Genomic DNA, 27,247 nt, shown 5'->3' on the forward strand with positions numbered 1-27,247 from the left:
TCCCTACACTTCCGGTTGCCTTCCTGGCTCCTAGGGTGCGGGGAACCAGATCTAAAGTCCGGTTGGAGCTTTATGTAAGTTAGGGTTAGTTCTACTCATGGTAGCGTTCTCATAGGATCTCTGCTTTCCTTCCTCTGCTTTTACGGTGAGGACGTGGCATCTACCGTCTTCTCCAACAAAGTAGCAATGAGGTATAGTTTGCTTCCCCTATTCATCAATGGGGTGGTGATTGATATGCTCCCCTGGTTAAGGTTAATTTCCGATATGCCAGTCCCTCGTTGGCACTCAATGATGTTGTTGCTCATACTTCCTCAGGGAAGGTTTCTTCTACCACATCTCGTGATGTTGCCTTATTCGTTCAGTGATCTTAACACACCTCGGTTTTGAGGCGCCGATGGTAGTGGCTTCAAAAAATGTGATGGCCTTCATGTTCGGACCTCATCAGCTAAGGGTGTGTCTTAGCTCTAGTTCCTTCGAACTTGCTTGGAGATGGCGATCGAAGAGGAAGAAAGAGTGTTGCTGGACAGAACTTGTGGTAGCATCATTGTAATTTCCTTTTTTTATCAGGTTTCTATACGTAACTTATGCTCGTTGTGGTTATGAATGAATGAAATCACCCCTTCTAAAATAAAGCTTCTCAATGTATTTACCAGCCCACCAAAATGGCACAGATCATACTGCATCCCGTACCGGACTTCATTCCCAGCAATTTCGTCCATTCCGCTCAATTTTGGTCGTTCTGGGCGGAACTGTCCTTACTGTCGTATCGGCCATGTGGGAGCAGCCGAACGACGAGCGCGGCATCATCCCACGTCCTGTTGCATCTCCAATCGAGGGACAAAAAAAAATCAGATTTTGATAAGGAAGCAAGAAGTCGAGAAACGCCGAAGGTCATCTGACGACGAAGGGAACTTTGAAGACCCGAGAAGAGAGCAAAATGGAAAGGGAGAGAAGGAAGAGGAAGGTATGATGGTCTGCCTGACTTTTTGTGTTTATTTAACTTAGTCACCTAATTCCCAAAAAATATTATATATATTTTGTTATATTGAACTTTAAAAAGAAGCTAGAATGGACACAGCATTCTCTAATCCCCGTAGAGAGACGTCATATTGTGTGCCACCAAGGCAATGTACTGCACTGGCTGCGGCTTAAAACAGAAACGAGCAGGGTAGCTTTGGTGTTTGGAGCTTGTGGTCATTTGCTCCGGAAATCGTGTTGAAGTAGTCCCATCAATATATATAGCCCCTATAGTAGATTGCAAGTCCTTTTAGCTACGTCATAAATTAGACTTATAGTTTTAACTATATTTATTATTTATTAAAAAATACACAAACATAAAGATCAGACATTTTTATGAGATGAAGATACAGAAAGTGGTAAAGGTACTTCTCGTGCAAGGAGTTCGCCTACAAAACGCACGAGGCATGCATACAAATGGAATTATTGAATACCAGAATATTCAATTTGACCGTCAAATATTCTGTTGTCATATTCTTATAACAGTACCAAATACCAGAATATGTTCATTCAATTTGACCTGCAAATATTCTGTTGTCATATTCTTATAACAGTACCACTACCACTAAAATATGGGATTTTTACTATCACAATCAGTGAGCCACTTTTCGCTTAGGACTTGCCTAACATAAACGGTGGAGGATGGCAAGAGCACAAAACCAACGACTAGGTACCTTGTTTGAGGCAGCAATGAGTGGAACAGTGGAATGACAGTAAAGTAAAATGAAAACTAGCTCTAATCAGAGCACATTCAGCAAATGATCCATTCAACAATGTCAATTGCCGGGAACATAATTTTCAATCCAAGACAAGACAATATTCCCACGAACTGTTTACTGTCAGGTAAATTCTGTCGGAACATAATAAAGGACAAGTCCAGCAAGAAGATCCGCTACACTACAGAAGCCAGGTGCCGAGTACTACTGGTGTAGCTTCCTTACTGCTCACCCGGCGTAGTCTTGATGATATCAGAATCACCTGAAAACAGAAACAATCACTCTTCATATCCATATTTTGATCAAAACATCAAATTGACCTGTGATATGGAGGAGCCATTTACCAGGATCAATAATACTGAGGCAGCAGACACGGAAGTATTTTCCACAGGCTGTTCCCAGGTCAACATTGTCTGGAAAACAAGAAAATGGAGTTGACTTCAGAACTGTCGCAAAAACAGTTAATTGCTAGGAACCAGCTATGCACATCATTTAGTTATTCCTCTTAGAAATTACTTAACTTACCTTAAAATGTAAATTCTTGTTAGAGGCAGAGCCATAAATATATTTTTAGGAGCCAATTAGTAGCATTATGCGTTCAAAAAAGCCAAAATGATCTTTACCAGTTCATTTTTGTTAATTAACTTGCTTTTACATGCATATATATGTGGTTGCAATGGCCCCTAGGTCTATCACTGATTCTTGTGCTTTTCGGCAACTGGCTAGACATTCCAAAACAATACATGTAAATCAGGGTCTAAATCAAAAGGTACCATGCCTACTTACAGTTGAAAATTCGACATTTCACTAGATCATATGCAACATCGATTAAAAAAACAAAAGTAAGAGATGCTAACTTACTTCCATGGAAATGGTGAACTGTGACCTTAGCCAGCATAGCATAGTACTCAATTTCAGACTTCCGGAGTGGAGGGCAGTTGTTAGCAATGATCACTAGCTTTGCTGTAAATCAATAGATTGATTTAGGCATATTACAGGCATGCTATATAACAAATGATAGTGTGTGAATTCTATTGTAAACGGCATGCAGTACAGTTTTGTTTGTACTCACTCAAAATTTAAAGAAAGCATTGTCATGTGGAAGAAACAGTTAAGAAAGCAAAGGAGTCAAAACAAGTTACACCATCTAAAAGACTGGACAGGAGATATTCAAAACAATTGTACACAACATAATCCACAAAAACACTATAAACCAAAAACATAAATCAGTCAGAAGATATCCCCACTCATGCTCAACCGGTATATCATGCACAGGTACCACATATGCACCACGCGGAGAGGATTATAATGGCGTTGACTCATACACAATGGCCATCAAAATTCATCCATTGGTAATCAGTTTACAACGCAAAACTCAAATGACAGTCACATATTTAGAAATAGCAATTAAGAATACATAGTTACTTCAAAAAAGAGCGAGCAGTAACAACAGGCATCGTGTACAAGCTAACAGATTAAAAAGCTAAGGAATTCAGAACACTAAGAATATTGATACACCAAGTATATTGAAAAAGTAAATCAACAAAAGAATTGTTTTTCAAGAAACAATCAGAGGATCAGAATTCTGGCTTGGTTTTCTCAGATGAGAAATTATAGCGCTCAGTATGTTCATCGTCGATCATCTGGGGAAAGGGTCATCATATCCTCTTAAGTGTGCAACACAGTTAAGAGAACAAAAATGCACAGAAGAGCATCAATTTTGATAAGAGGCAACAAAACAAGCACTACATGAAATTAAGAAACAATTTTTCTGCATGAATTGAGGATCAGCATTCTGGCTTGGTATTCTCAAATGAGAAATTATAGCGCTCAGAATGTTCACTGTCGATCATCTGGGGAAAGGGTCATCATATCCTCCACTGATAACATTAAGGTATAAAGGGGAAAAATATTCAGAGAACATGTCAGTACTGTTTTGTATGTACTCACATCAAAATTTAAAGAAAGTATTGTCATGTGGAAGGAACAGTCACGGAAAGAAAAGGAGTCAAATTACAGCATCTAAAATACTGGATAGGAGACATTCAAAACAATACACAATACAATCCACAAAAACACTATTAACTTAAAATATAAATCAGTCAGAAGATATCCACACTCATGCTCACCAGTGATATCAGGCACTGGTACCATATATGCACGGCATGGGGAGGATCATTGTGGCGTTGACTCATACACAATGGCCATATTAATTCATCCATTGGTAATCAGTTTTCAACGCAAAACTCAAACGACAGTCACATTTAAAAACAGTTGCTAAGAATTCATAGTTACTTCAAAAGAGCAAGCAGTGACAACAGACTGTGTACAAAGGTAACAGAAAAAAAAGTAAATCAACAAAACAGCCAGAGAAATTGTCTTTCCATGGAACAATCAGAGGATCAGAATTTTGGCTTGGTTTTCTCAAATGAGAAATTATAGCGCTCAGTATGTTCATTGTCGATCATCTGGGGAAAGGGTCATCATATCCTGTGGAGTATGCAACTCGGTCAAAAGAACAAAAAAGCACAAAAATAAACATTAATTTTGACAAGAGGCAACAAAACAAGTACTACACTAAATTCAGAATCAATTTTTCTGGAAAAATGGAGGATCAGAATTCTGGCTTGGTTTTCTCAAATGAGAAATTATAGTGCTCAGTATGTTCACTGTTGATCATCTGGGGAAATGGTCGTCATATCGTCCACTGATAACATTAAGGCATAGAGGGGCAAAACATTCAGATAACATGTCCAGAAAAATACATTGTCCAGAGAATATTTTGGTGGGCGTCCATGTAGCCACAGAGTTATAGTAGCTGAGGTCATGAACCCAATGCCCTATTCTCCTTCTCTCAAAGTCGTATTCCCATTGTGACATGTAAGACTATTCACTTAAGCTGGACTAAAAAAGGTACAGTACATCTGCATAATAATAATGCCAACACCAGCTAGAGAGCAACTGTTAAAACCCATATGAACAAGATAGAAACTAATGGTTATCACATATGCCCATAGAGTGGGCACTTCTAAGGTAAGCAGTAAAAAACAACTAGATGGGCAGTACATAGGCACGGATTGACCATAACACAGGATTAATCTACGATCTAGTAACATAAGCATACATCCGTGGGCACCGATTCACCTTCCTAAAGAGTTAGGGCCTCCTTGGCAGGGCTCCGGCTCCCGCCCCTGTCGGCCGCCCACGGGCCGATAGGTGCCAGGCGCAGCCGGAGCCCCAAAAACGAGCGTTCTCCGGCTGTGTCTGCGAGAGAGGAGAGAGAAAAATAGGCTTCGTTGAACAGTAGCCCCTGTCGGCCGAAAATAGGCTTCGGTGAACAGTAGCCCCTGTCGGCCCACGAGCCGGAGCCGGAGCCGCCGGGAGCCCTGCCAAAGAGGCCCTTAATCTAAGATCCATGAAATATTATAACAAGGGAGAGCTTCCTTACACTTGGAGTTCCTGAGGGTCCTGAGGACAGTCTTGTAGCCGAGCGTGTACTTGCCGCTCTTCATCACAAGCTGCAGCTTGTTGTTGATGTTGTCCGTGGACTTCTTCTGCACAAGACCAACAACAGACAACGAAAAAACAGAGTTTAGAACAGAAATTGCAAGGATAGAAACGCGACCAGGCGGAATGCAGCAGGATGCCACTCTGCCGCCCGCCCGGAAGACGGCAGCAGATCGACAAAAAGGTGGGAGAAACGGGGCTTCCTGGGAGAGATACGGGGGACAGATGTGAGAGCGCGGGGCATGGGATCGTTACCGTCTTCTTTGCGGCCACCATGGTTGCGCCCCGAGGAGGACTGACGGCGTCGAAGCGGCTTTGCGCGGCGGCGGCGGCTCCTTCTCGGGGATGACTGCGATGCGGAAGGGAGGGTGCTAGGGTTTGGTGCTTTATAGAGTAGGGCGCCTCAGGGTTTGCCCGCTGTGGGCTTTGTAGAATGGGCTTACATTACAGAAGTCCTTTGGGCCCAGTCGCAGAATATGGTTTCAGCTTCTCTGTCCCCTTCCAAACTCCCTCTGCATTCAAAAGAAAAAATTCTCAAAAAAAGGAAAAAGAACTTCTCTCTTTCCCTCCAAAATTTAATTTCTGTTTTTCTGGTCGAGAAAACTGCAAGGCGCCCCCTCATTTTGTGAAGATACCCCTAAATGAAAACTAATACACATAAATATATGTCCCTACTTAAAAAAACATACAATATTTATATATAATATACACTCCTTTTGTATAGTTTTTTTTACCACAATTGCTATGTTAAAAAACGGCTTATATAAATTTTACTTTATCCGATGTACGCGTCGGTGAGTACCCATTTAAGTTGTTGGAATGGAAAAGAGTGACCAGGAAGGGTTTTGTTGTGCATAGTCCATCGTTGATAGTGGCATCACATGCAATTTCCTCCACTGTATTAAGATCATATCAAAATCTTGTGGACCTTAATATACATGTGAGCCCCACGTGTACTTTCCTAACAACTTACATGAAATGAAATTATAAGACGGTCTCCAATGGTTGTCCCATATAGACACCCATACCCAAAATGGGTCGTAAATGGTACTGTATCAGCCTCCAACAGAGCACCTATATGTGAGACCCATTTTGGGTTACAGCAAAGGCACAATCCAAATATGAGTATCCTCTCTCCTGAAGACTCATTTGCACAAAGGGTTCTCTTTTGGGTCCTGTTGTTGGAGAAGATCAAAAATAGGTACAGAACCCTTTACCTGTAGCGCTATCAAAACGTGAAATGGGTCTTGTATTTTGGGTAATGTTGTTGGAGATAGCCTAAGTTCATATCATAGTGGATGTATTGATGTGATACAAAATAAAGCAATACTCCCTCCAATCTAAATCACAAGACATTTGGCTTTTCTAGATGCATAACTTTTGCTATGCACTTATACACTATGTCTAGATATATCTAGTAAAAGCATTGTATCTAGAAAAACCAAAATGTCTTTATAGATTGAAATGGATGGAGTAACTTTGAAAATGGACTTCTATAACGTGGTTAGACTTGTAATCGACACCATTTTGCGTGCATTGGATGTTTGTAGCTTGGAGCATATTTGCAATTTTAGGTACAATATAGTTTCTTTACAAGTGTGCAATCCTTGCTCTTCTTTGCCTTATACGAACTTAGTCCCTCTATCGTTTTGTTCTTCTATTTGTGATGCTCTCCACAACATAATAGAGAGATCATGAGCTAAGATTATACATCCTAGAAGATGTTTTTAGCTATTTTATTTTGTAAAGCTTCCTGTCGGCCTCTTGCTCGTTGATCGATCGCTACTAAGCTTTAGCATTCTTATAATTCTATGAGGTTCTATAAATCTGGATCTCTTTCGTATGCCCACTATCCTTTGCACATATCGATGTAGTGAGTCCTTAAATTAATGTTGATTGTTAGAGTTTGCCTAGCTCAAAGTTTTATTGTCGAATTATGTCAGTATTGCACAAAGCATAGGTCCGAAATCTTGAAAAGGGGTGTGTGTGTGTGTGTGTGGAGGGTGACAGAGGATGTACCCAACTTAGCTCCTAGAAGGGCTATTTCCGTATCAAGAGACTATAAATATTTGCTACTAAGCATTAACATAGCGTTGTAAATTGTCAATCCTTGATAAATCCAGTGATAGCTATTTCAAATATATTGTGAAGATTCCCTCTCTTCCAAAAAAACTGAAGAGACAAAGTTGTAAGAAAACCCCAACTATACATTCTATACATGGAAAAGTTGTAATAAAAATAAAGTATAAATGTATATGAAATATTAAATGATCAGCCCAAAGAGACGTTTAGATGGTCGATAAAATATAAACTCCCTCCGTTCCACATTGACTGTTGTTGGGGAGTAGCATTTGAATGTCTAGATTCCCTGCGTTTGCCATGCATCTGGACTCCTCCTCTACCTACATTCAGAGAATCTTTGATGAACCCACCGACACAAATAAAGGGACAGAGGGAGTATATGTTTTGTACTCAAAAGTGTTTCATTTGTTACCAATTACAATAACTCCACTATCATTAAATACAATACTCATGAAAGGGAAATAAAAACTACAGACTATCTCATTTTAAGTTGTTTTATTTATGCATGGATAATTTTTTTTTGAACAAACGTACAGTTTTTCCCGGAAAAAACCGCGTTTGGGCTCAAAACTAGTATATCAGGCAACTCCTCGGACCTGAGTTTTTTTCCCTAGCAACTCAGACCGTTGGTATGCACCTCTCAATCCCGAGCGGTTCCAACTCCAGCAGTCGGGACATTTAACTTTTTACCATTATAATAATTGACACCTCCTTGAAAGGTCCTAATGGCTAAAGGGGGGTGAATAGCCTAATAAAAAATTCTACAACAACACTTAACAAATATGTTAGACAATTATGAGGCAAAGCGAGTGTTGCGCTAGCCTACTAAAAATGCAAGCCACCTACCACAATTCTAGTTTAGATAGTATCTATCCACACAATAGCTATGACACTACACTAAGTTAATGTGCTCTCAAAAGCTAACTAAAGAGCCACACTAACCAAACTAACAAGCTCTCACAACTAGCTATACTAAATAGCTTGACAACTAGTTTGTGATAATGTAAAGAGAGTAAGCAAGATAGTTATACCGTCGTGTCGAGGAAGGAGCCAATCAATCACAAGAGTGAATAACAATGAAGACCAACCACCTCAGAATCAAATGATGAACACAATGATTTTTTACCAAAGTTTACTTGCTTGCCGGCAAGCTAGTCCTCGTTGTGACAATTCACTCACTTGGAGGTTCACGCGCTAATTGGCATCACACGCCAAACCCCTCAATAGGGTACCGCACAACCAACACAAGATGAGGATCACACAAGCCACGAGCAATTCACTAAAGTACCTTTTGGCTCTCCACCGGAGAAAGGTCAAGAACCCCTCACAATCACCACGATCGGAGCCAGAGACAATCACCACCCTTCGCTCGACGATCCTCGCTGCTCCAAGCCGTCTAGGTGGCGGCAACCACCAAGAGTAACAAAACGAATCCCGCAGCAAAACACGAATACCAAGTGCCTCTAGATGCAAACACTCAAGCGATGCACTTGGATTGACTCCCAATCTCACAAAGATGATGAATCAATGATGGAGATAAGTGGGAGGGCTTTGGCTAAGCTCACAAGGTTGCTATGTCAATGCAAATGGCCAAGAGAGTGAGCTTGAACCAGCCATGGGGCTTAAATAGAAGCCTCCCACAAAATAGAGTCGTTGTACCCCTTCACTGGGCACAACGCGGGGTGACCGGACGCTCCGGTCATACTGACCGGACGCTGGACCTCTGCGTCCGGTCACGTGATCCATGCCATGTGTCCCCTCTCTTCAAATATTGTTCGCCCGATCTCAACGGTCATGAGGTGATCAGACGCTGCAGCACAAGTGACCGGACGCTAAACCCCCAGCGTCCGATCGTTTCCAGTAAGCTTCCAGAGATGACATTCTACGACCGGACGCGTCCGGTCGCCCTTGATCGGACACAGCTAGCGTCCGGTCACTCGGTGACGCTACTGTGCGCTACCCGACAGTAGGACCGGACGCAGCCTTCCAGCATCCGGTCGCTGAGTGACCCAGCGTTCGGTCAGTGACCGACGTCGGCGTCTTCGCTGCTACAACTGACCGGACGCGCCGGTCCCACTGAGACCAGCGTCCGGTCACTTCGTGACCAGCGAGACTAGCTCCTTTTCACCTCTATTTTCTTCACCCTTTCTCAAATGTGCCAACCACCAAGTGTATCACCTTGTGCACATGTGTTAGCATATTTTCACAAACATTTTTAAGGGTGTTAGCATTCCACTAGATCCTAAATGCATATGCAATGGGTTAGAGCATCTAGTGGCACTTTGATAACCACATTTCGATACGAGTTTCACCCCTCTTAATAGTACGGCTATCAATCCTAAATGTGATCACACTCTCTAAGTGTCTTGATCACTAAAACAGAATGGCTCCTACAATTTATACCTTTGTCTTGAGCTTTTTGTTTTTCTCTTTCTTCTTTTCAAGTCTAAGCACTTGATCATCACCATGGCATCACCATCATCATGTTATGATCTTCATTTGCTTCACCACTTGGAATGTGCTACCTATATCATGATCACTTGATAAACTAGGTTAGCACTTAGGGTTTCATCAATTCACCAAAACTAAACTAGAGCTTTCAATCTCTCCCTTTTTTGTAATTGATGACAACCCTTATACAAAGATATAAATTAAGATTCAATTGAATCCATGTTGCTTGTCCAAGCATATTTACCATGTGTAAAAGGATATGGACAAGTTTCATGAATCCCATATGGTAGCAATTGCTCCCCCTATATATATGCCAAGAGTTTGGATTATAGCTTGCACATATGCTTAGATAGGAAATATAGGAGACAATGTCTATCAAATGATGCTAAGGTATAAGAGATGGACCTTTGAAGCGTGATACCAATCGGAGTGCACCATTATACCATCCTTAGCACCATGATTAGCTAGATACCACTTAGAAATGCTTGGAAATGAAATTATTAGATAACCTATGTGTCGACACAGAATTTTGTCTCGTGTCAAGGACACACGCAGCAAGCCGAAAGGGTCTGCTCGATGGAGTTGTAGATCTACCTAGCTTCAGCACAGGGATGGTCGATCCTACGCACTCCTCCTGAGACATGCCAGTCAATTTGACTCTGCAATTGACAAGGAGACAAAGTTCATCAGTAATTAAGGGTAGAACTTACCGGTGTTGCCAGATAGTCCCGAATGTGCGGCTCTGAGAGCCGATATGAAAGGAAATCGACTAAACAGCCGATTCCGGTATATTCGTAAGGATGAATCGGTTAAAGCTCATTAGATTGTGGAAGAAGAAATGGCCATCATTCAGAATGTGCATCATTAATTGAACAAATATTAATCAATGGCAATAAGATGTCAACGATGATTGGTTTATGCTAAGCCAATGATGATGAATGACCAAACCCCTTTTTATATAAAGAAATAGTTCAACACCATTTAACCGTTTGATAAAGATAAATCTAATGAACATGTTAGATCTCATCTATCGCTATAACCAGTGGGGCATGAGGTAGAATCATGCAGGCCGTAGAAATAACAACAGACACAATGACCTTAACTCATTACTAATATCAGTGGGGCATGAGGCTGAATCATGCAGGCCGCAACACAATAATGGGATCATGGGGCTAACACATCTTTTAACCTATCTTTACTTCAACGATCTCGTGATGCGAACTATTCGTGAAAGCACTCGATATCGGCTAAAACAGCCGATTTAGGCATAGCGCACAGTTAAAGTCATGCCTTATCAGGAATAGATCTACCAAATAACGATCCCCACTCTATGGTGCTAACAGTGGGGTGTGAGGCAGAATCACACAGGTCGTGATAACGGGCCATGGAACAGTTTTTGCTAGCCAATAAATCTACTCAAGACACAACATGCTTTAACCACACACTATGCACGATCAAGATTGATGTAAAATAGCTGATAAAACGTAACTCATCGTTTAACATGTAGATTAGATCAGTTTCAAATTAACAAATAATGGGCTAAAACAAGATATAAGGCTGATCTAGATCAATCCCAATCGGGCAAAGTGATATTGCTGTAATTTAGACAAATAATGAAAGCAATGAGCAATATCGGTAACTTAATGAATCTACCAGAGACTGTCATTCTAAGATAGAGCCGATAACTTGACCTTGATCTAGTTCATGTAGTGGGGGTCGACCAGATCGATGCAGCCATACTTGGACTAGGCAAGAGTCGATAACTAACTTATACCAGAGTTGCAGTGGAGGTCGACCGGATCGATACAGCTGTACAAATAGAGGTATAAGCCATGACAGTACTTACAATAAGCAGTGGAGATCGACCGGATTGATGCAGCCGTACTTGCTAAAGAATTCGCCGAGATCTACTCTACTCCTACTCCTAAGGGGTGGCCGGAGCTGAAAAAAGTAATTGACTTGTATTGATTGATTGGATGTCCTTTTATAATAGCCGGGGTTTGATATTTATACCCGGAGTCTAAACATGGATCCTACTTGATCACGATTCATTACGATCTTAGGTATAAAGGAAATATTCCTAATTTAAGATAACTTGGACTCTAATCTTTTCCTTTTTGTAGAGTCCACCATGTTCTGTCCTAGCGCCGATTGTAGCCTTTGTCCTTATCTATCGGCGCTATTCGAAGAAAGCCGATTCCAGTTCTTGCATTTGAATCGGCTGGTTCCGATCTGCACACAATTGATCCCTTGATGACATGGTCTTGGGAGCTTTCGAGTCCTTGTGACTCTCTTTCCAAATTTCAGTGTAAACACATGCCCCCCCAATTTTGGGATAAAAAGAATTTTATTCCAAAATTACCATCTCAGCACTCCCGATAGGTCCACAGTCACGGGTGAAGAATCTTGATCTAGGGTCTACTGTTTGTCGCCGTCTATGTCAGCTCATGAGCCCATGCTTCAAAACTTTTACGGTAACATCATTGCTTCATGGGTACTTGGATTCATCTTTTTGGGCTGGCTATAAAAATGTCTATCCGACCCTGGCAAGAACAAACTCAATAATTCAGCCATGTTTCCCTTCTATCTGCCTCCCTGAGTGTTCTCGACTCCACTAGATCCTCCATGGTCTATCTTTTTGCTATGTAGATCTTGAGTGGTTAGAAGAATTCTTGTGCATAGGGCGATTGTGTCGCTCATCTTGGCACCTTGTCAAGCAAAAGAATCAACTGCTGCAGTTAGAAGAACACTTGTGACACCGCTTGGGTCTTCTGTCCATGCTCGTAGAGTTGTTCCAATGTTTACAGGGGCCAAAATGTGTGGACATTTTCCCCTTGTTTGCTTGATCAAACGCCCACCGGGGAAACCACAAGCTTCTTTCAAGCGGCTCCCCGGTCACCGAGAAATCAGTTGGGTATCTGCTAGGTAGATGGCTTTTTCTATTATAATTTTCCCAATGGGCCGATGTGATTCATTTCATGATAACTTTACGGCCCTATGGGGATTCAAACTCCCTTTAATCCAAAGTAATCTTGGGCTGATCGCTGATCAATGTAAATCCTTGGTATCCGTCCCACGATATTTTGTAGCCTGGGGAAGCAATAAGTTCGAATATGTTACTTCCTTGCTATCTGTCCCATGAAATTCTGGAGCATCTATCCGTTTCCGTATCCGGTTTCATCCCCATGTTCTTAGCTGATTCTATCTCCTCGCCCTCCCGGGCTATATATTTCCGGGCCATAGCTGGGGATCGAAAAACAGCTCGCTTCGTTTCAAACCGTCCGCATCCTCAGCATAGTTCCTACTTTTCCGTAGGTCTTGAGGTTATGGAGAATAGCAAGAGGTTTCCTGAGAAGGCTTTCATTGGATCTGCATCATCGCATCAACACCTTTGTCGTTAGGAGGGTACATCTTGTGAAGCCCCCACTACTCTAGGGAATAGGGTGAAAGGTCCTTGTGTGGTTTTGGTAATTGAGTGACAACCTAGGTGGACTAATTGTGTTTATATGAGATACATAGGTGATTAGTCCACAGGTATATGTGTGTGAGCAACATATGACATGAAGGTGAAAATGGCTTGGAGATGTTGCAAAGCTCACACATGTGATGATAAAGGAGCTTATTGCACATGAGATATGACATTGAGTCATGTGATCAAGGTGGAGAAGATCAAGACAAGACTTGGCTTAATGGACCGGTTGCAAGCATGAAGGGCAAGTCGGAGGCTTTGGAGTGATGGACTGCGTGGCGGTGAAGCTTGAGCAAGACTTGGCGCCGATGGACGAAGGCAACGGTGAAAAGCAAGTGGAGTCAAGATTGACGAACCAATATGGTCACGTGATGATATGAAGTGGATCATATCATTGATGATCATGTTGGTGCATGTGTTGCATCGACATTGGAAGAGATGGGATGAAATGCGCAAGGCAAAGGTATAACCTAGGGCATTTCATTTCACCGGTCTAGGTGTGTAGAGAAGTTGATGACCGGGTTTAGGATAGATGGCTGTACTATCAAGAGGAGCAAACTTGTTTACATATCAGTCATCTAGTGCCACTCGAGTGATCTAACTTTGCATCGTTGCTAGGATTGAGTGGCGTGGCAAGTTGAGTGGCTAATCCTTTGGAAAATGATTGTGAAAAGCTAACACACATACACATGGTGGTGTACACTTGGTGGTGTTGGCACATTTACAAAGGAGATTAAGTTGGAGTTGATGTGGATCAACTCGATGAAGAAACGGAGGTGAGAAAGGTCCCACAGAGTGGACCAGACTCTGGTCACACAGTGACCAGATGCCCAGCGTTCGGTCAGTGGCAACAGACAGTGTGCAGCGTCGATCATCGACCGGACACTGGCGCTGGAAGTGACCGGACATTGGCATTGGAAGTGACCGGATGCTAGGGCTACGTCTGGTCAGGCTGACGCAGGGTGACGTAGAAGCTGGAGAGTGACCGGACGCTGGTGCTGCGTCCAATCGCGTTCGACCGGACGCGACCGGTCATGTCCGGTACCTTACTGGAAACGACCGGACGCTGAGGGTCCAGCGTCTGGTTAGTTGAAGCTCCAGTGTCCGGTCGCAACTTGACCATTGAGATTGGGCGATCAGCGTTTGAAGGAGGGGACACATGGCGTGCATCGCACGACCGGACGCTGAGGTCCAGCGTCCGGTTGTCCCGACTTTTGCCCAGTGAAGGGGTAACGGCTAGTTTAGCCCATGGGGCTATAAATAGAAGGGTGTCTTGGCCATGGCTGGAGAAGAGCACCTCACGGGACTTTGTGTCCATGCTTGTGAGTGCTTGGGAGCCCTCCATCTCACATATGCTTGATAGTGATCATCCGATTGTGTGAGTGAGCGATTCTAGTGCGATTGCATCATGAGGTTGCATCGAGTGGCACTAGGTGATCGAGTTGCAAGCCAGTGGTGCTTGTTACTCTTGGAGGTTGCCACCTCCTAGATGTCTTGGTGGTGGTCTCCATCGAAGCCCGCAAGAAGCTTGTGCGGTGCTCCGGAGAAGTGCTTTGTGAGGGGCATTGTGCTCGCCCCGCGGGAGCCACGAAGAGCAACTTTAGTAAAGCGTTTTATTGAGCTACCCCACACTCTCGGGGTAGGTTCTTGCGGCGCCCGATGTGCGGGCTTGGCGGGTGATGCCAATTAGCCGCCGAACCACCAAGTGAGCGGTCGACACAACGGGGACTAACGTGTTGGCAAGCACGTGAACCTCGGGAGAAAAATCATTGTGTCAACCTTGTTCTTACCGTTGGTTTGCATCCTCGTTACACAAGCTTGCAATTACTTTTATATACATTGTGCTTGTGTAGTTGCTCTTGTAATTAGTTAGCTTGTGTAGCTCACTAGTTACCTTCTTGCTTGTGTAGCATAGAAGTAGCTCCCTTGCGTGGCTAATTTGGTTTGTGTAACCTTGTTAGTCACATTGCTTAGTTTGTGTAGCTAAGTAGTTGTGCTCTCTAATTTGGCATTGGTTGCCTTGTTATTGAGCATTGCTAGTGAGCTTAGGTGGCTTTGTGCTTTTGCTTACTAGCATGTGTAGGAGCTCCCTTGTTGCTTGAAGTACTAGTGGCATAGGTTTGTGTGACATTGCTCCTAGAATTGGTTAGGTGATCTCTAACTAGCCCATCACCTTTGTTGTTTAATTAGTATCTTTGGAAGGTGCTAGAGAACATAAATAGAGGGGTGTAGTCTTAGCTAGACCGATAGTTTTAATTCCGCATTTGTTTTGGTTAGCCGACGCGATTAATTTTAGAAAGGACTATTCACCCCCCTCTAGTCCGCCATCTCGACCTTATAAGTGGTATCAGGGCAAGGTCTCTCATTTTGGTCTTCACCGACCCGAGAGGATGGCAAACTTCGGGCTAGAAGTTGTTTGTGACACACACATTTTTGATGGCACACACTATGCACGGTGGAAACATCATATGCTTGATCATTTCCATGAATTGGGTCCCAAGGCATGGTGGATCATTGTTGTTGGTTTTTCTCGTGATGCGTTGGATAAGGACAACCTAACTCAAGCACAAGAGGATTGCTTACAACTTGATCATCGTGCTCTTTATTATCTAACGTGTGATTTACATGACGATGTTTTTAGACGTGTGTGGGATTTGGAGAGTGCTCATGATATGTGGATGGCACTCCAAGCCTTCTATGGTGATTCCTCCACATGGGATGATGGCAAATTCGAGAAGGAGGATGAGCCTAAGAAGGAGGCACATGAGTGTGTTGAGCATAACCACAATTTGGTGATTGTGGAAGATTGCTCCACCTCATGGTCAAGTGATGATGATGATGATCGATCCACTACTAGTTCACTTGACAAGGTTGATGATGATGCCACAAGTGTTGCACATGAAGATTCTACCCCATGCACACTTGATGGTGATGATGGTTCATGCTCAAGTCATGATGATGATGCTACTACAAGCTCTCCAACTACACCACATTGTTTCATGTCACAAGGTGACACTAAGGTATTAAATAATAATGTGGTTGATCATGTTGATTCATATAATGAGCTTGTTAGTAAACTTGCTAGCATGACCATGTCTTTAGAAAATGAGAAAGCTAAAACAATGAAATTAGAAAATGAAAACTTATTTCTAAAGAACTCTTGTGAAGAACATAAGGAATTACTTGATGCTTATAAATCTTCACATGATGAGCTAAAATTGAATCATGAGACACTACTTGCATCTCATGATGAATTATTAGAACAACATGCTTCTCTCATTAAAATGTTTACAAAGAAACTTAAAAATAATGAGAGCTCATCACATGGATCAATTGATCAATCACATAGTATTGCTAACCCTTGTGATGTAGACAAGAAGCATGTATCCACCTCTTATGATGATTTATTAGATATGCCATGCTCTTCACATATAGATACTTGTTCTACTTCTATGTCTTATGAGACTAACCTTTTGAAGGAGAACAATGAGCTCAATGAACGAGTAAAGAAATTGAGCAACAAGTTAGAGAGGTGCTACAACTCTTAAGTCACCTTTGAGCATATGTTGAAGACTCAAAGAAACTTTGGTGACAAGAGTGGAGTCGGCTTCAAGACTAGCAAAGTCAATCATTAAGAAAGCCGCAATGACATAAGTGGCATTGGCTTCAACAAGAGCAAGATCAAGGGCAAAAGATGGGTCAAAAGAAGATGTGAAAGAGAGATGAAGAAGCAAGAACAAGAGAAGCTCTCTCATTTAATGTGCTTCAAGTGCCATGAAGTGGGACATCTTGCAAATAGTTGCCCCAATGAAGAAAAACTCAAGTTGAAGAAAGAAGAGAGGCTAAAGCATGTGAAGTGCTTCAAGTGCCGCACTTGGGGTCATCTTACCTTAATGTGCTCAACCAAGCAATTGGTGAAGCAACAAGTGATGCCTCAACCAAAGCCACAAGTTGAGCAAGAGAAGACACCCCAAGAGCAAATCAAGATCAACCATGAAGATGGTGGTGATTTGATGATAAAGAAGAAGAAAACAAGGAGTGGAAAGGCAAGGCATCCAATGCAAACTCAAGATGCCAAGATGATGAGCAAGAATGAAGATGAGAAGAAAGATCATGCTCACATCAAGTGCTTCAAGTGTGGAAGTACGAGACACTTTGCCTCTAAGTGTCCTATCAAGCTTGAGAAGAAGGCTCAAGCAATCCATGAGAGGCAAGGCAATGAGAAGCACCATATGAGCAAGGAAGAGAAGGCTCAATCAAAAAGAAAGTGCTACTCATGCCGGGAAAGGGGACATATGGCACATTCATGTCCCCTAGGTAACAATTCTAAACCTATTTCAATTAATAATGATTCTATGCTTAGAAATAATGGTAATGGTACCTCTATGGTAGCTATTGCAAAACATCCCGCTACTCATACTAAGACGTTGCCTAAGTATGTTGTTCCTAACTTGAGAGGACCCAAACTTGTTTGGGTACCATCAAAAAGTGGATAATTGCTTATAGGTACTATCGGCATTGGAGGCTTGGTTCAAATGATATTCACCTTGTTGATCATATAGTTGAGCCAAGTATTGCTAAGTGATGATCATTATCCCAATGCCATGACACATAGAGTGAAGTCCAAATGTATTACAACATACAAGTATCAAATTCAAGTTGTTGGTGATTCATTAGATATATGTGATGGTGTCGACACAGAATTTCGTCCCATGCCGAGGACACATGCAGCAAGCCAGAAGGGTCCGCTCGATGGAGCAGATCCGCCTAGCTTCAGCGTAGGGATGGTCGATCCTGCGCAATCCTCCCAAGACATGCCAGTCAATTTGCCCCTGCAATTGACAAGGAGAGAAAGTTTAGCAGTAATTAAGGGCAAAACCTACCGGTGTTGCCAGACAGTCTCGAATGTGCGGCTCTGAGAGCCGATATGAAAGGAAATCGACTAAACAGTCGATTCCGGCATATTCGTAAAGATGAATCGGTTAAAGCTCATTGGGTTGTAGAAGAAGAATCGGTCATCATTCAGAATGTACATTGTTAATTGAACAAATGTTAATCAATGGCGATAAAATGTCAATGATGATTGGTTTACACTAAGCCAATGATTACAAGTGACCGAACCCCCTTTTTATATAAAGAAACGGTTCAACACCATTTAACCGTTTGATAAAGATAAATCTAATGAACATGTTAGATCTCATCTATCGCTATGACTAGTGGGGCATGAGGCAGAATCATGCAGGCCGTAGAAATAACAACAAACTCGATGACCCTAACTCATTACTAATATTAGTGGGGCATGAGACAGAATCATGCAGGCCGTAATACAATAATAAGATCACGGGGCTAACACATCTTTCAACCTATCTTTACTTCAACGATCTTGTGATGCGAACTGTTCGTGAAAGCACTCGATATCGGCTAAAACTGCCGATTTAGGCACAGCGCATAGTTAAAGTCATGCTTTATCAGGAATAGATCTACCAAATAACAATCCTCACTCCATGGTGCTAACAGTGGGGTGTGAGGCAGAATCACACAGGCCATGATAACGGACCATGGAACGGTTTTTGCTAGCCAATAAATCTACTCAAGACGCAACATGCTACAACCGCACGCTATGCACGATCAAGATTGAAGTAAAACAACCAATAAAACATAACTCATTGTTTAATATGTAGATTAGATCAGTTCGGATTAGCAAACGATGGGTTAAATAAGATATAAGGCCGATCTAGATGAATCCCAATCAGGCAGAGTAATATTGCTATAATTTAGACAAATAATGAAAGCAACGAGCAATATCGGTAACCTAATGAATCTACCAGAGACTGCCATTCTAAGGTAGAGCCGATAACTTGACCTTGGTCTAATTCAAGCAGTGGGGTGTGAGGCAGAATCACACAGACCATACTTGAATTAGGCAAGAGCCGATAACTAACTTATACCAGAGTCGTAGTGGAGGTCGACCAGATCGATGTAGCCATACGAATAGAGGTATAAGCCATGACGATACTTACAACAAGCAGTGGAGGTCGACCGGATCGATGCAGCCGTACTTGCCAAAGAACTCACCGAGATCTACTCTACTCCTACTCCTAAGGGGTGGCCGGAGCCAAAAAAAGTAATTGACTTGTATTGATTGATTGGATGTCTTCTTACAATAGACGGGGTTTGGTATTTATACCCGGAGCCTAAACATGGATCCCACTTGATCACGATTCGTTACAATCTTAGGTATAAAGGAAACATTCCTAATTTAAGATAACTTGGACTCTAATCTTTCCCTTTTTGTAGAGTCCACCACGTTCCATCCTAGTGCCGATAGTAGCCTTTGTCCTTATCTGCTGGCGCTATCCGAAGAAAGCCGATTCTAGTTCCTGCATTTGAATCAGCTGGTTTCGATCTGCGTGCAATTGATCCCTTGATGACATGGTTTCGGCGGCTTTCGAGTCCCTATGACTCTCTTTTCCAAATTTTGGTGTAAACAGATGGCTTGCAAATAATTGAGTTGAAGCTTGCTAGTTGAATGATCATGAGATAACCAAGGTATATCTCTTATTGATCATTTCATTTGGGTGCATATGAGTTGATTGAATTGGATAAAATATGCAAAGTTGCTTGCTATGAGATGTTTGAATGGATAAATTGCTTAGTAATCAAGTTTGGATTGATTTGTGTTGGATAAATTCATGAGATGATATTTAGTAACTGGTTTGAATGGATATATGTCTTATGGAAGTATTCAAACAAGTTAGTTTCAAGTTTGATTCATATTTGAAGAAGTATAGCTCAATTGTTGAAATCTGTCCTATATTGCAAAATCTGAGCTAGCTGTGATCTTTGCCATGTTTGAGTGATAAAAAATTATTGGATTGGCATGAAAATTGGTGTACATGCTCTAGACTTATAGTATAAGATGCTGTACAAATTTCATGAGAATTGGATAAGAGATGCTTCGGTTTTAGAGTGGATCTTGTCAGCTATAGTGCAGCAGTTTTCAGCATGTAGCAGTGGTGGAAGAAATGAAATCTAGTAGCAATATAGAAGTCAAACAAAGCTCAAATTTTTACAGCTGCTATATAACTTAGTGAAGCACATATCCACCAAATTTAGTGGTATTTGGATTTGTACTTTGGGAAATATGCTTATTCCTTTGAAGGGTACAGAATCTGTCAGAAAAGTGACAAATGTTGGATTGATCTAGAGTCACTTTGATTGAAAGGTCCTTAAGTTGAAAACATGTTTACAAGTAATTGAGGTACCTAAGTTTGGTTTTGAGATGATCTTTAAGCATGATAAGCAAAGAGTACAAGGCCATTTGATTGTGAAGTGTATTTTGCATATTTTTGGTACACAAGGTAAAGATCAAGATCAAACTCAAGATGAAGATGAAGTTTAAATTCTAGATATGATTGGAGATCATTTGGTAGAAAGAAAAAGACTTAAACAAGTAGAAAGAAAATGACTTAAAAAAGGAATCAAGGTTACTCATCAAGTTAAGTCCATCACTTGGATCAATCAATCAAGATATTTCAAGTAAGTGTCAAGAATGGTTCTTGGAGAGAGGTCACTTCTCCTTAGTGTAGGGGCTTGCCGCCTATAAGTAGGTAAACCAAGTATGGTACTTGGAAGGCTAACATGGAAGTGGTCATCCAAGGGTCATTTGAGATACTTAGTTGAAGCAATCAAAATGATTGATCAAGAAAAGCAAGCAACACCCAAAAGAGAGCTAATCATGATATTTCAAGTGGTATTCCAAATAATGCTCTCATGCAAGCAAAGATCAAAAGATGAAGCAAACCAACCACAACAAGAAAGAGCACTTGATCATAAGTGGTATTCATTTCATATGGGTGAAGAATGGAATCCAAAATGGTATCTATTGGTCTTCACCAAGCTTATAATTGGACTTCACATTGCTATTGGAGTAATGAAGTAGAATCTATGTGACTATCCTCTATTCAACATAGCAAAGGTATCATTGTAATGTGCATGATCATTTCATCCCTTACTAGTTGCGGTTAGTGCATATAGTACATGCTTCATAGGATCATGCATAACAAATAAAATATTTAAATTCATAGCCTACCACTATTGCTTGAATGATCACTTGATCTAGTGGTTAATATGTGAATTTGTTCATGAGCTAGTAAACCCAAGTACTTGATTTAAATTTGGATTGCTAAACAAGTGACAAGTACAATATTGGCAAGATAACCCTTGCAAGAGGTGTGAAGAAGCTTGTCATTGGTTCAAACCGGACTTGGAAGCTTAGGCAAATCAATTTAGTTCAAGTCAACATTAGAAGCTCATAATAATGATAAGAGTACAAGCACAAGACAACAATGCAAATGAATATCTAGTTTGTATGTTTCAAGTGGTATCTAGACTCAAGTATTTCATCAAGAATTCACAAGTGATGCCTAGATCAACTCATAAGTGATATCCTATAAGTGGTACTCATGAAGATAGCAAATGTTCAAGAAATAGTTTTTATTGATAAATCCAATAAGTGGTTCCAAACTAGAAGATTCTTTCAAGTGGTATTCACTTCATACAAGTGGTATCACCTCTACACATGGTATCAATCATGCAAGACGTTGGTTTCACAAGTGATCCTCAACTTTAAGTGATCATCAAATGAAGAATGCATCCCTCACCTACAAGAGCTCAAGTGTATCAAATGGGCATGCTATCACATAGTGGGAGGTGTACCACAAATTGATATCAAGATCAAAAGATCATACATGTGGTATCTCAAGTAGCCCTACACAAGATACAAGTGGTACAAGTTACAAGTGGTATCTACAAGTGGTGTCATTCCAACAGTCAAGTAACGTCCATAAAAAATGCAAGATTCAAGCCTCAAACATCTACCCCAAATGCATACCTTTGCATCAATGAAAATCATACCTTTTATGGAAATTGATGACAAAGGGGGAGAGATTGTACAAAGATATGAAAGTCTTGAGATTAAGATTATACAAGGGGAGAGATAAGATATAAGTTGGACATGAACATGGACAAAGAGGGAGCAACATTGGAGAAAAGAAGGATCAAAATTCTTGGACAAGAAAATCACACAAGTAGGGAGAGCAAGCTTATGAACTTTGATTGATTGCAAATTGATATGTGCATATTCATGTGCTTGCTTGCATTAGTTCTTAAATTTAATATGCATGCTTATGTGATGTATGCTAGTTATAGAATTTGATTGATGAAATGAAAACTAGCATGCATAGGATGATAGCTAGACACTTGGTATACTTTTCAAATAATGCTAGTACCTTGTTTTTAATGTTGATCTCATGAGGTATCTAGTGATTTTATTTCCAAGTGTTATCTAGCTAACCATGGTGCTAAGGATGAACTTAAAGGTGCAACTCCGATTGGTATCACACTTCAAAGGTTTACTCTATACACCTTAGCATCATTCGGTAGTAATTACTCTCCCACAATTTCAATCTATGCATATGTGCGAGCTTAAAATCAAATACTCTAGCACATATATAGGGGGAGCTAATACTACCATTTCGGGTTTATGATACTTGTCCAAAATCATTTACACATAGTAAAATTGCTTGGGCAAGCAACATGAATCTAAAAGAGCTTAATTTCCATATCTTTATAGAATTGTCATCAATTACCAAAAAGGGGGGGATTGAAAGGTCCTTGTGTGGTTTTAGTAATTGAGTGACAACCTAGGTGGACTAATTGTGTTTATATAAGATACATAGGTGATTAGTCCACAGGTACATGTGTGTGAGCAACATATGCCATGAAGGTGAAAATGGCTTGGAGATGTTGCAAAGCTCACACATGTGATGATAAAGGAGCTTATTGCACATGAGACATGACATTGAGTCATGTGATCAAGGTGGAGAAGATCAAGACAAGACTTGGCTTGATGGACCAGTTGCAAGCGTGAAGGGCAAGTCAGAGGCTTTGTAGTGATGGACCGCGTGGCGGTGAAGCTTGAGCAAGACTTGGCGCCGATGGACAAAGGCAACGGTGAAAAGCAAGTTGAGTCAAGATCGATGAACCAATATGGTGACGTGATGATATGAAGTGGATCATATCATTGATGATCATGTTGGTGCATGTGTTGCATCGACATTGGAAGAGATGGGATGAAATGCGCAAGGCAAAGGTATAACCTAGGGCATTTCATTTTACCGGTCATAGGTGTGTAGAGAAGTTGATGACCGGGTTTAGGATAGATGGCCGTACTATCAAGAGGAGCAAACTTGTTTGCATATCGGTCATCTAGTGCCACTCAAGTGATCTAACTTTGCATCGTCGCTAGGATTGAGTGGCGTGGCAAGTTGAATGGCTAATCCTTTGGAAAATGATTGTGAAAAGCTAACACACATACACATGGTGGTGTACACTTGGTGGTGTTGGCACATTTACAAAGGAGATGAAGTTGGAGTTGATGTGGATCAACTCGGTGAAGAAACGAAGGTGAAAAAGGTCCCATAGAGTGGATCGGACTCTGGTCACACAGTTCCAGTGTCCAGTCAGTGGCAACAGATAGTGTGCAGCGTCGGTCATCGACCGGACGCTGGCGCTAGAAGTGACCGGATGCTAGGGCTATGTCCGGTCAGGCTGACACAGAGTGACGTAGAAGCTGGAGAGTGACCGGACGCTGGTGCTGCGTCCGATCGCGTTCGACCGGACACGTCCGATCATGTCCTGTACCTTACTGGAAAAGACCGGACGCTGAGGGTTCAGCGTCCGGTTAGTTGAAGCTGCAGCATCTGGTCGCAACTTGACCTTTGAGATCGGACGATCAGCATTTGAAGGAGGGGACACGTGGCATGCATCGCATGACCGGACGCTGAGGTCGAGCGTCCGGTCGATCTGACCAGAGCGTCCGATCATCCCAACTTTTGCCCAATGAATGGGTAATGGCTAGTTTAGCCCATGGGGCTATAAATAGAAGGGTGTCTCGGCCATGGCTGGAGAAGAGCACCTCAGGGGACTTTGTGTCCATGCTTGTGAGTGCTTGGGAGCCATCCATCTCACATATGCTTGATAGTGATCATCCGATTGTGTGAGTGAGCGATTCTAGTGCGATTGCATCATGAGGTTGCATCGAGTGGCACTAGGTGATCGAGTTGCAAGCCGGTGGTGCTTGTTACTCTTGGAGGTTGCCGCCTCCTAGATGGCTTGGTGGTGGTCTCCATCGAAGCCCGCAAGAAGCTTGTGCGGTGCTCCGGAGAAGTGCTTTGTGAGGGGCATTGTGCTCACCCCGCGGGAGCCACAAAGAGCAACTTTAGTAAAGCGTGTCATTGAGCTACCCTCACTCTCGGGGTAGGTTCTTGCAGCGCCCGACGTGCGGGCTTGGCGGGTGATGCCAATTAGCCGCTAAACCACCAAGTGAGCGGTCGACACAACAGGGACTAGCGTGTTGGCAAGCACGTGAACCTCGGGAGAAAAGTCATCGTGTCAACCTTGTTCTTCCCATTGGTTTGCATCCTCATTACACAACCTTGCAATTACTTTTATATACATTGTGCTTGTGTAGTTGCTCTTGTAATTAGTTAGCTTGTGTAGCTCACTAGTTACCTTCTTGCTTGTGTAGCATAGAAGTAGTTCCCTTGCGTGACTAATTTGGTTTGTATAACCTTGTTAGTCACATTGCTTAGTTTGTGTAGCTAAGTACTTGCGCTCTCTAATTTGGCATTGGTTGCCTTGTTATTAAGCATTGCTAGTGAGCTTAGGTGGCTTTGTGCTTTTGCTTACTAGCATGTGTAGGAGCTCCCTTGTTGCTTGAAGTACTAGTGGCATAGGTTTGTGTGACCTTGCTCCTAGAATTGGTTAGGTGAGCTCTAGCTAGCCCGACACCTTTGTTGTTTAATTAGTATCTTTAGAAGGTGCTAGAAAACATAAATAGAGGGGTGTAGTCTTGGCTAGAACGATAGTTTTAATTCCGCATTTGTTTCGGTTAGCCGACATGATTAATTTTAGAAAGGACTATTCACCCCCCTCTAGTCCACCATCTCGACCTTATATAGGGCCGACTCTGTTCAGCCTCTAACGCCCTCTTTGTCGATAGCTCATCGTCAGCTCCCTTGTCATCAAAGAAGGCGGGCTGACAATGATAATTTGCTTGCCTCTATCGATCGGCATGGCAGAGTCTCGCTGAATGCCTCTCCCTCGTAGAATCAGCCCTGGCCCTGGTTCGATGTCGATCACCTCCCGGGGTCGATTTAGTGGAGGGTAGGTTGGCCAAGGCTGAGGCTAGAATTACGGGTGAGATACCTGGCATAACATTTGCTTCTTTTCAATTTCATTTTCAAGACTCTGATCATCTCTCCTTCAAATCTTTTAGATCTATCTGCCCAACTGGAGAGCCTCTGGATGGCTATAGATCGTGCAGCGGGCTTCGTCAACACTAGAGGCGTCGTTCTGGTGGTTCGCCTGCACGACATCCCGAACCGAGTCTGGGAGGTTGCTTTGCATGGCGTTCGCCATGGTGCCACCGTGGCACTGGCCTTCGCGCAAGCTCATTTTGGCCACGAGCTCTGATTCCTTCCCCATGGTTTTCTAGCCGTGGCGTACCCTGGGGATTATGAAGACCTGATTGAGGATTTTTCTAGTGCTGCTAACTCCGTAGCCTTCATCTCTCAGGTCGATGATATAGTAGCCAAAGTGTTTTCTAGCCCATAGTTTGTCATAGGTGACATTAGCAAACAACTTCTCTGTCTTAAGTGATTTTCCTTTTATTTTGTACTTCATACTTCATGCATCACTTTGCCCGTGTTTGCTTTGTTTCTACGGGCGATATACTTTGTACTGGCTTTTACCCCTCTGGGTTTCTTCTTTGCACTAGAAACGATATCCTTCTGGTATTGGCTGTTAGAGCTGACAACCGAGCAAATTGGTTATCAAGCATTAATCCAGATGTTAGGGTAATATTCCTTTGAATATTTCCCATTTGATTGCTCTGCCAAATCCTTCTTCTTCTCTTAGTATTCCCAAAATATAAGCATTACCTGGCGTATAACGCCCGATTCGATAAGGTCTTTTCCAATCAGACGACCATTTGTTGGATTTGCTGTCCTTTTATCCAATCGGCAATTTTACTCTCTAGACCAAATCTCTCTCTTAGAGAATTACTTATTCTCGACCTTTTAATTGTAATGTTTCGCAACCCTTGGTTTACTGGCTTCAATGTTTTTTAAGAGCACGTAGCCAAAGGCAACTCAAGTCTTCTAAGTCATCCATCACAAGATTTTGGTAGACTTCGGCTGATAAATCACTCTACAACATAACACGCCTTGATCCAATTAGAACTTCCCGAGGATAGACCACATCGTGTTTATGCACAAGTTCATAAGGTGATCACATCAGCTCTTTCGCTTTTGGTCATCAAGGGTAATCCATTCCCAACCTTCCCCAGAGTCTTGTCTCCCTTTTCCATTTTTGAAGATCAGGTCCTGAAGGTGAAACAGGCTCAGAGGAGTTTGTTCGATCGTGAAACCCTTTTTGGCCAAGGGGGACTCGAATAGGCAAGAGGCTAAAGAGCCGTCACAGTCGATCGATCACCTCTGCTTCGGCTAAAGAGCTGATTTTGAAAATAGCCGATTCTAGACTCCCGATCTAAATCCAATTGAGTCTGAAAAACCTGGCCTTACCAAGAGAGCTCTTCGATCTTTCTGCCTTCTGTCGTCCAACGCCGAATTCTCATTGGCATTAGTGAAGCGGTGTTTCACCTTCTATTAACTGTGGTTGCCTTTTACACATCCCGAGGCATTCGGCTCTTTGCTCCAGGCCTTCAAATACTAGCCAGTGGTTTCAGCCTCGAACATATCTCCACTTGCAATTGTTCCTTTGTTCTTCTCCACCCGTCAAAACCCTATAGCGGCTCTCTTTCTTCCCCCCATAGATTCACCTCTCTCTTATGGCCGGTGAGGACAACCGAGGCAAGCGCGTGGCGGAGGAGATTCTAGAAGAGGACATGCCGACGAATCAGTGCCTCCAACGCATGAGGTGA

The 27,247-nt window shown here is 42.2% G+C and overlaps 1 protein-coding gene and 4 non-coding genes across 5 annotated transcripts; all 5 read right to left on the reverse strand.

Annotated features, from left to right (window-relative positions):
• Positions 1-1,736: 1,736 nt before the first annotated feature.
• LOC136520705 (large ribosomal subunit protein eL30) lies at positions 1,737-5,621 on the reverse strand. Its single transcript, XM_066514345.1, has 5 exons — positions 5,496-5,621; positions 5,182-5,287; positions 2,595-2,696; positions 2,078-2,146; positions 1,737-1,995 (listed from the first exon to the last, which is right to left on the reverse strand). Exons 1-5 carry the CDS (start codon positions 5,514-5,516, stop codon positions 1,955-1,957), a joined length of 339 nt encoding a protein of 112 aa, XP_066370442.1. The 5' UTR covers positions 5,517-5,621; the 3' UTR covers positions 1,737-1,954.
• On the reverse strand, positions 3,306-3,401 carry LOC136524984 (small nucleolar RNA Z103). Its single transcript, XR_010776324.1, has one exon. It is a non-coding gene; the product is annotated as a small nucleolar RNA Z103 (small nucleolar RNA).
• Positions 3,516-3,611, reverse strand: LOC136524990 (small nucleolar RNA Z103). The gene has a single exon (XR_010776329.1). It is a non-coding gene; the product is annotated as a small nucleolar RNA Z103 (small nucleolar RNA).
• LOC136524988 (small nucleolar RNA Z103) lies at positions 4,131-4,226 on the reverse strand. The gene has a single exon (XR_010776328.1). It is a non-coding gene; the product is annotated as a small nucleolar RNA Z103 (small nucleolar RNA).
• LOC136524991 (small nucleolar RNA Z103) lies at positions 4,343-4,438 on the reverse strand. The gene has a single exon (XR_010776330.1). It is a non-coding gene; the product is annotated as a small nucleolar RNA Z103 (small nucleolar RNA).
• Positions 5,622-27,247: the final 21,626 nt, after the last annotated feature.

The sequence above is a fragment of the Miscanthus floridulus genome, chromosome 18 (assembly GCF_019320115.1).
Source record: "Miscanthus floridulus cultivar M001 chromosome 18, ASM1932011v1, whole genome shotgun sequence".
NCBI classification, from domain to species: Eukaryota; Viridiplantae; Streptophyta; class Magnoliopsida; order Poales; family Poaceae; genus Miscanthus; species Miscanthus floridulus.

What these genes read in the sequence shown, in the direction of transcription:
- LOC136520705 (XM_066514345.1), bottom strand. Translation starts at nt 5,516, where the DNA reads ATGGTGGCCGCAAAGAAGACG. An exon ending in TGGTGGCCGCAAAGAAGACG is followed by an intron (nt 5,288 to 5,495) that starts GTAACGATCCCA and finishes GGTCTTGTGCAG; the next exon opens with AAGAAGTCCACGGACAACAT. An exon ending in CCTCAGTATTATTGATCCTG is followed by an intron (nt 1,996 to 2,077) that starts GTAAATGGCTCC and finishes TTCTGTTTTCAG; the next exon opens with GTGATTCTGATATCATCAAG.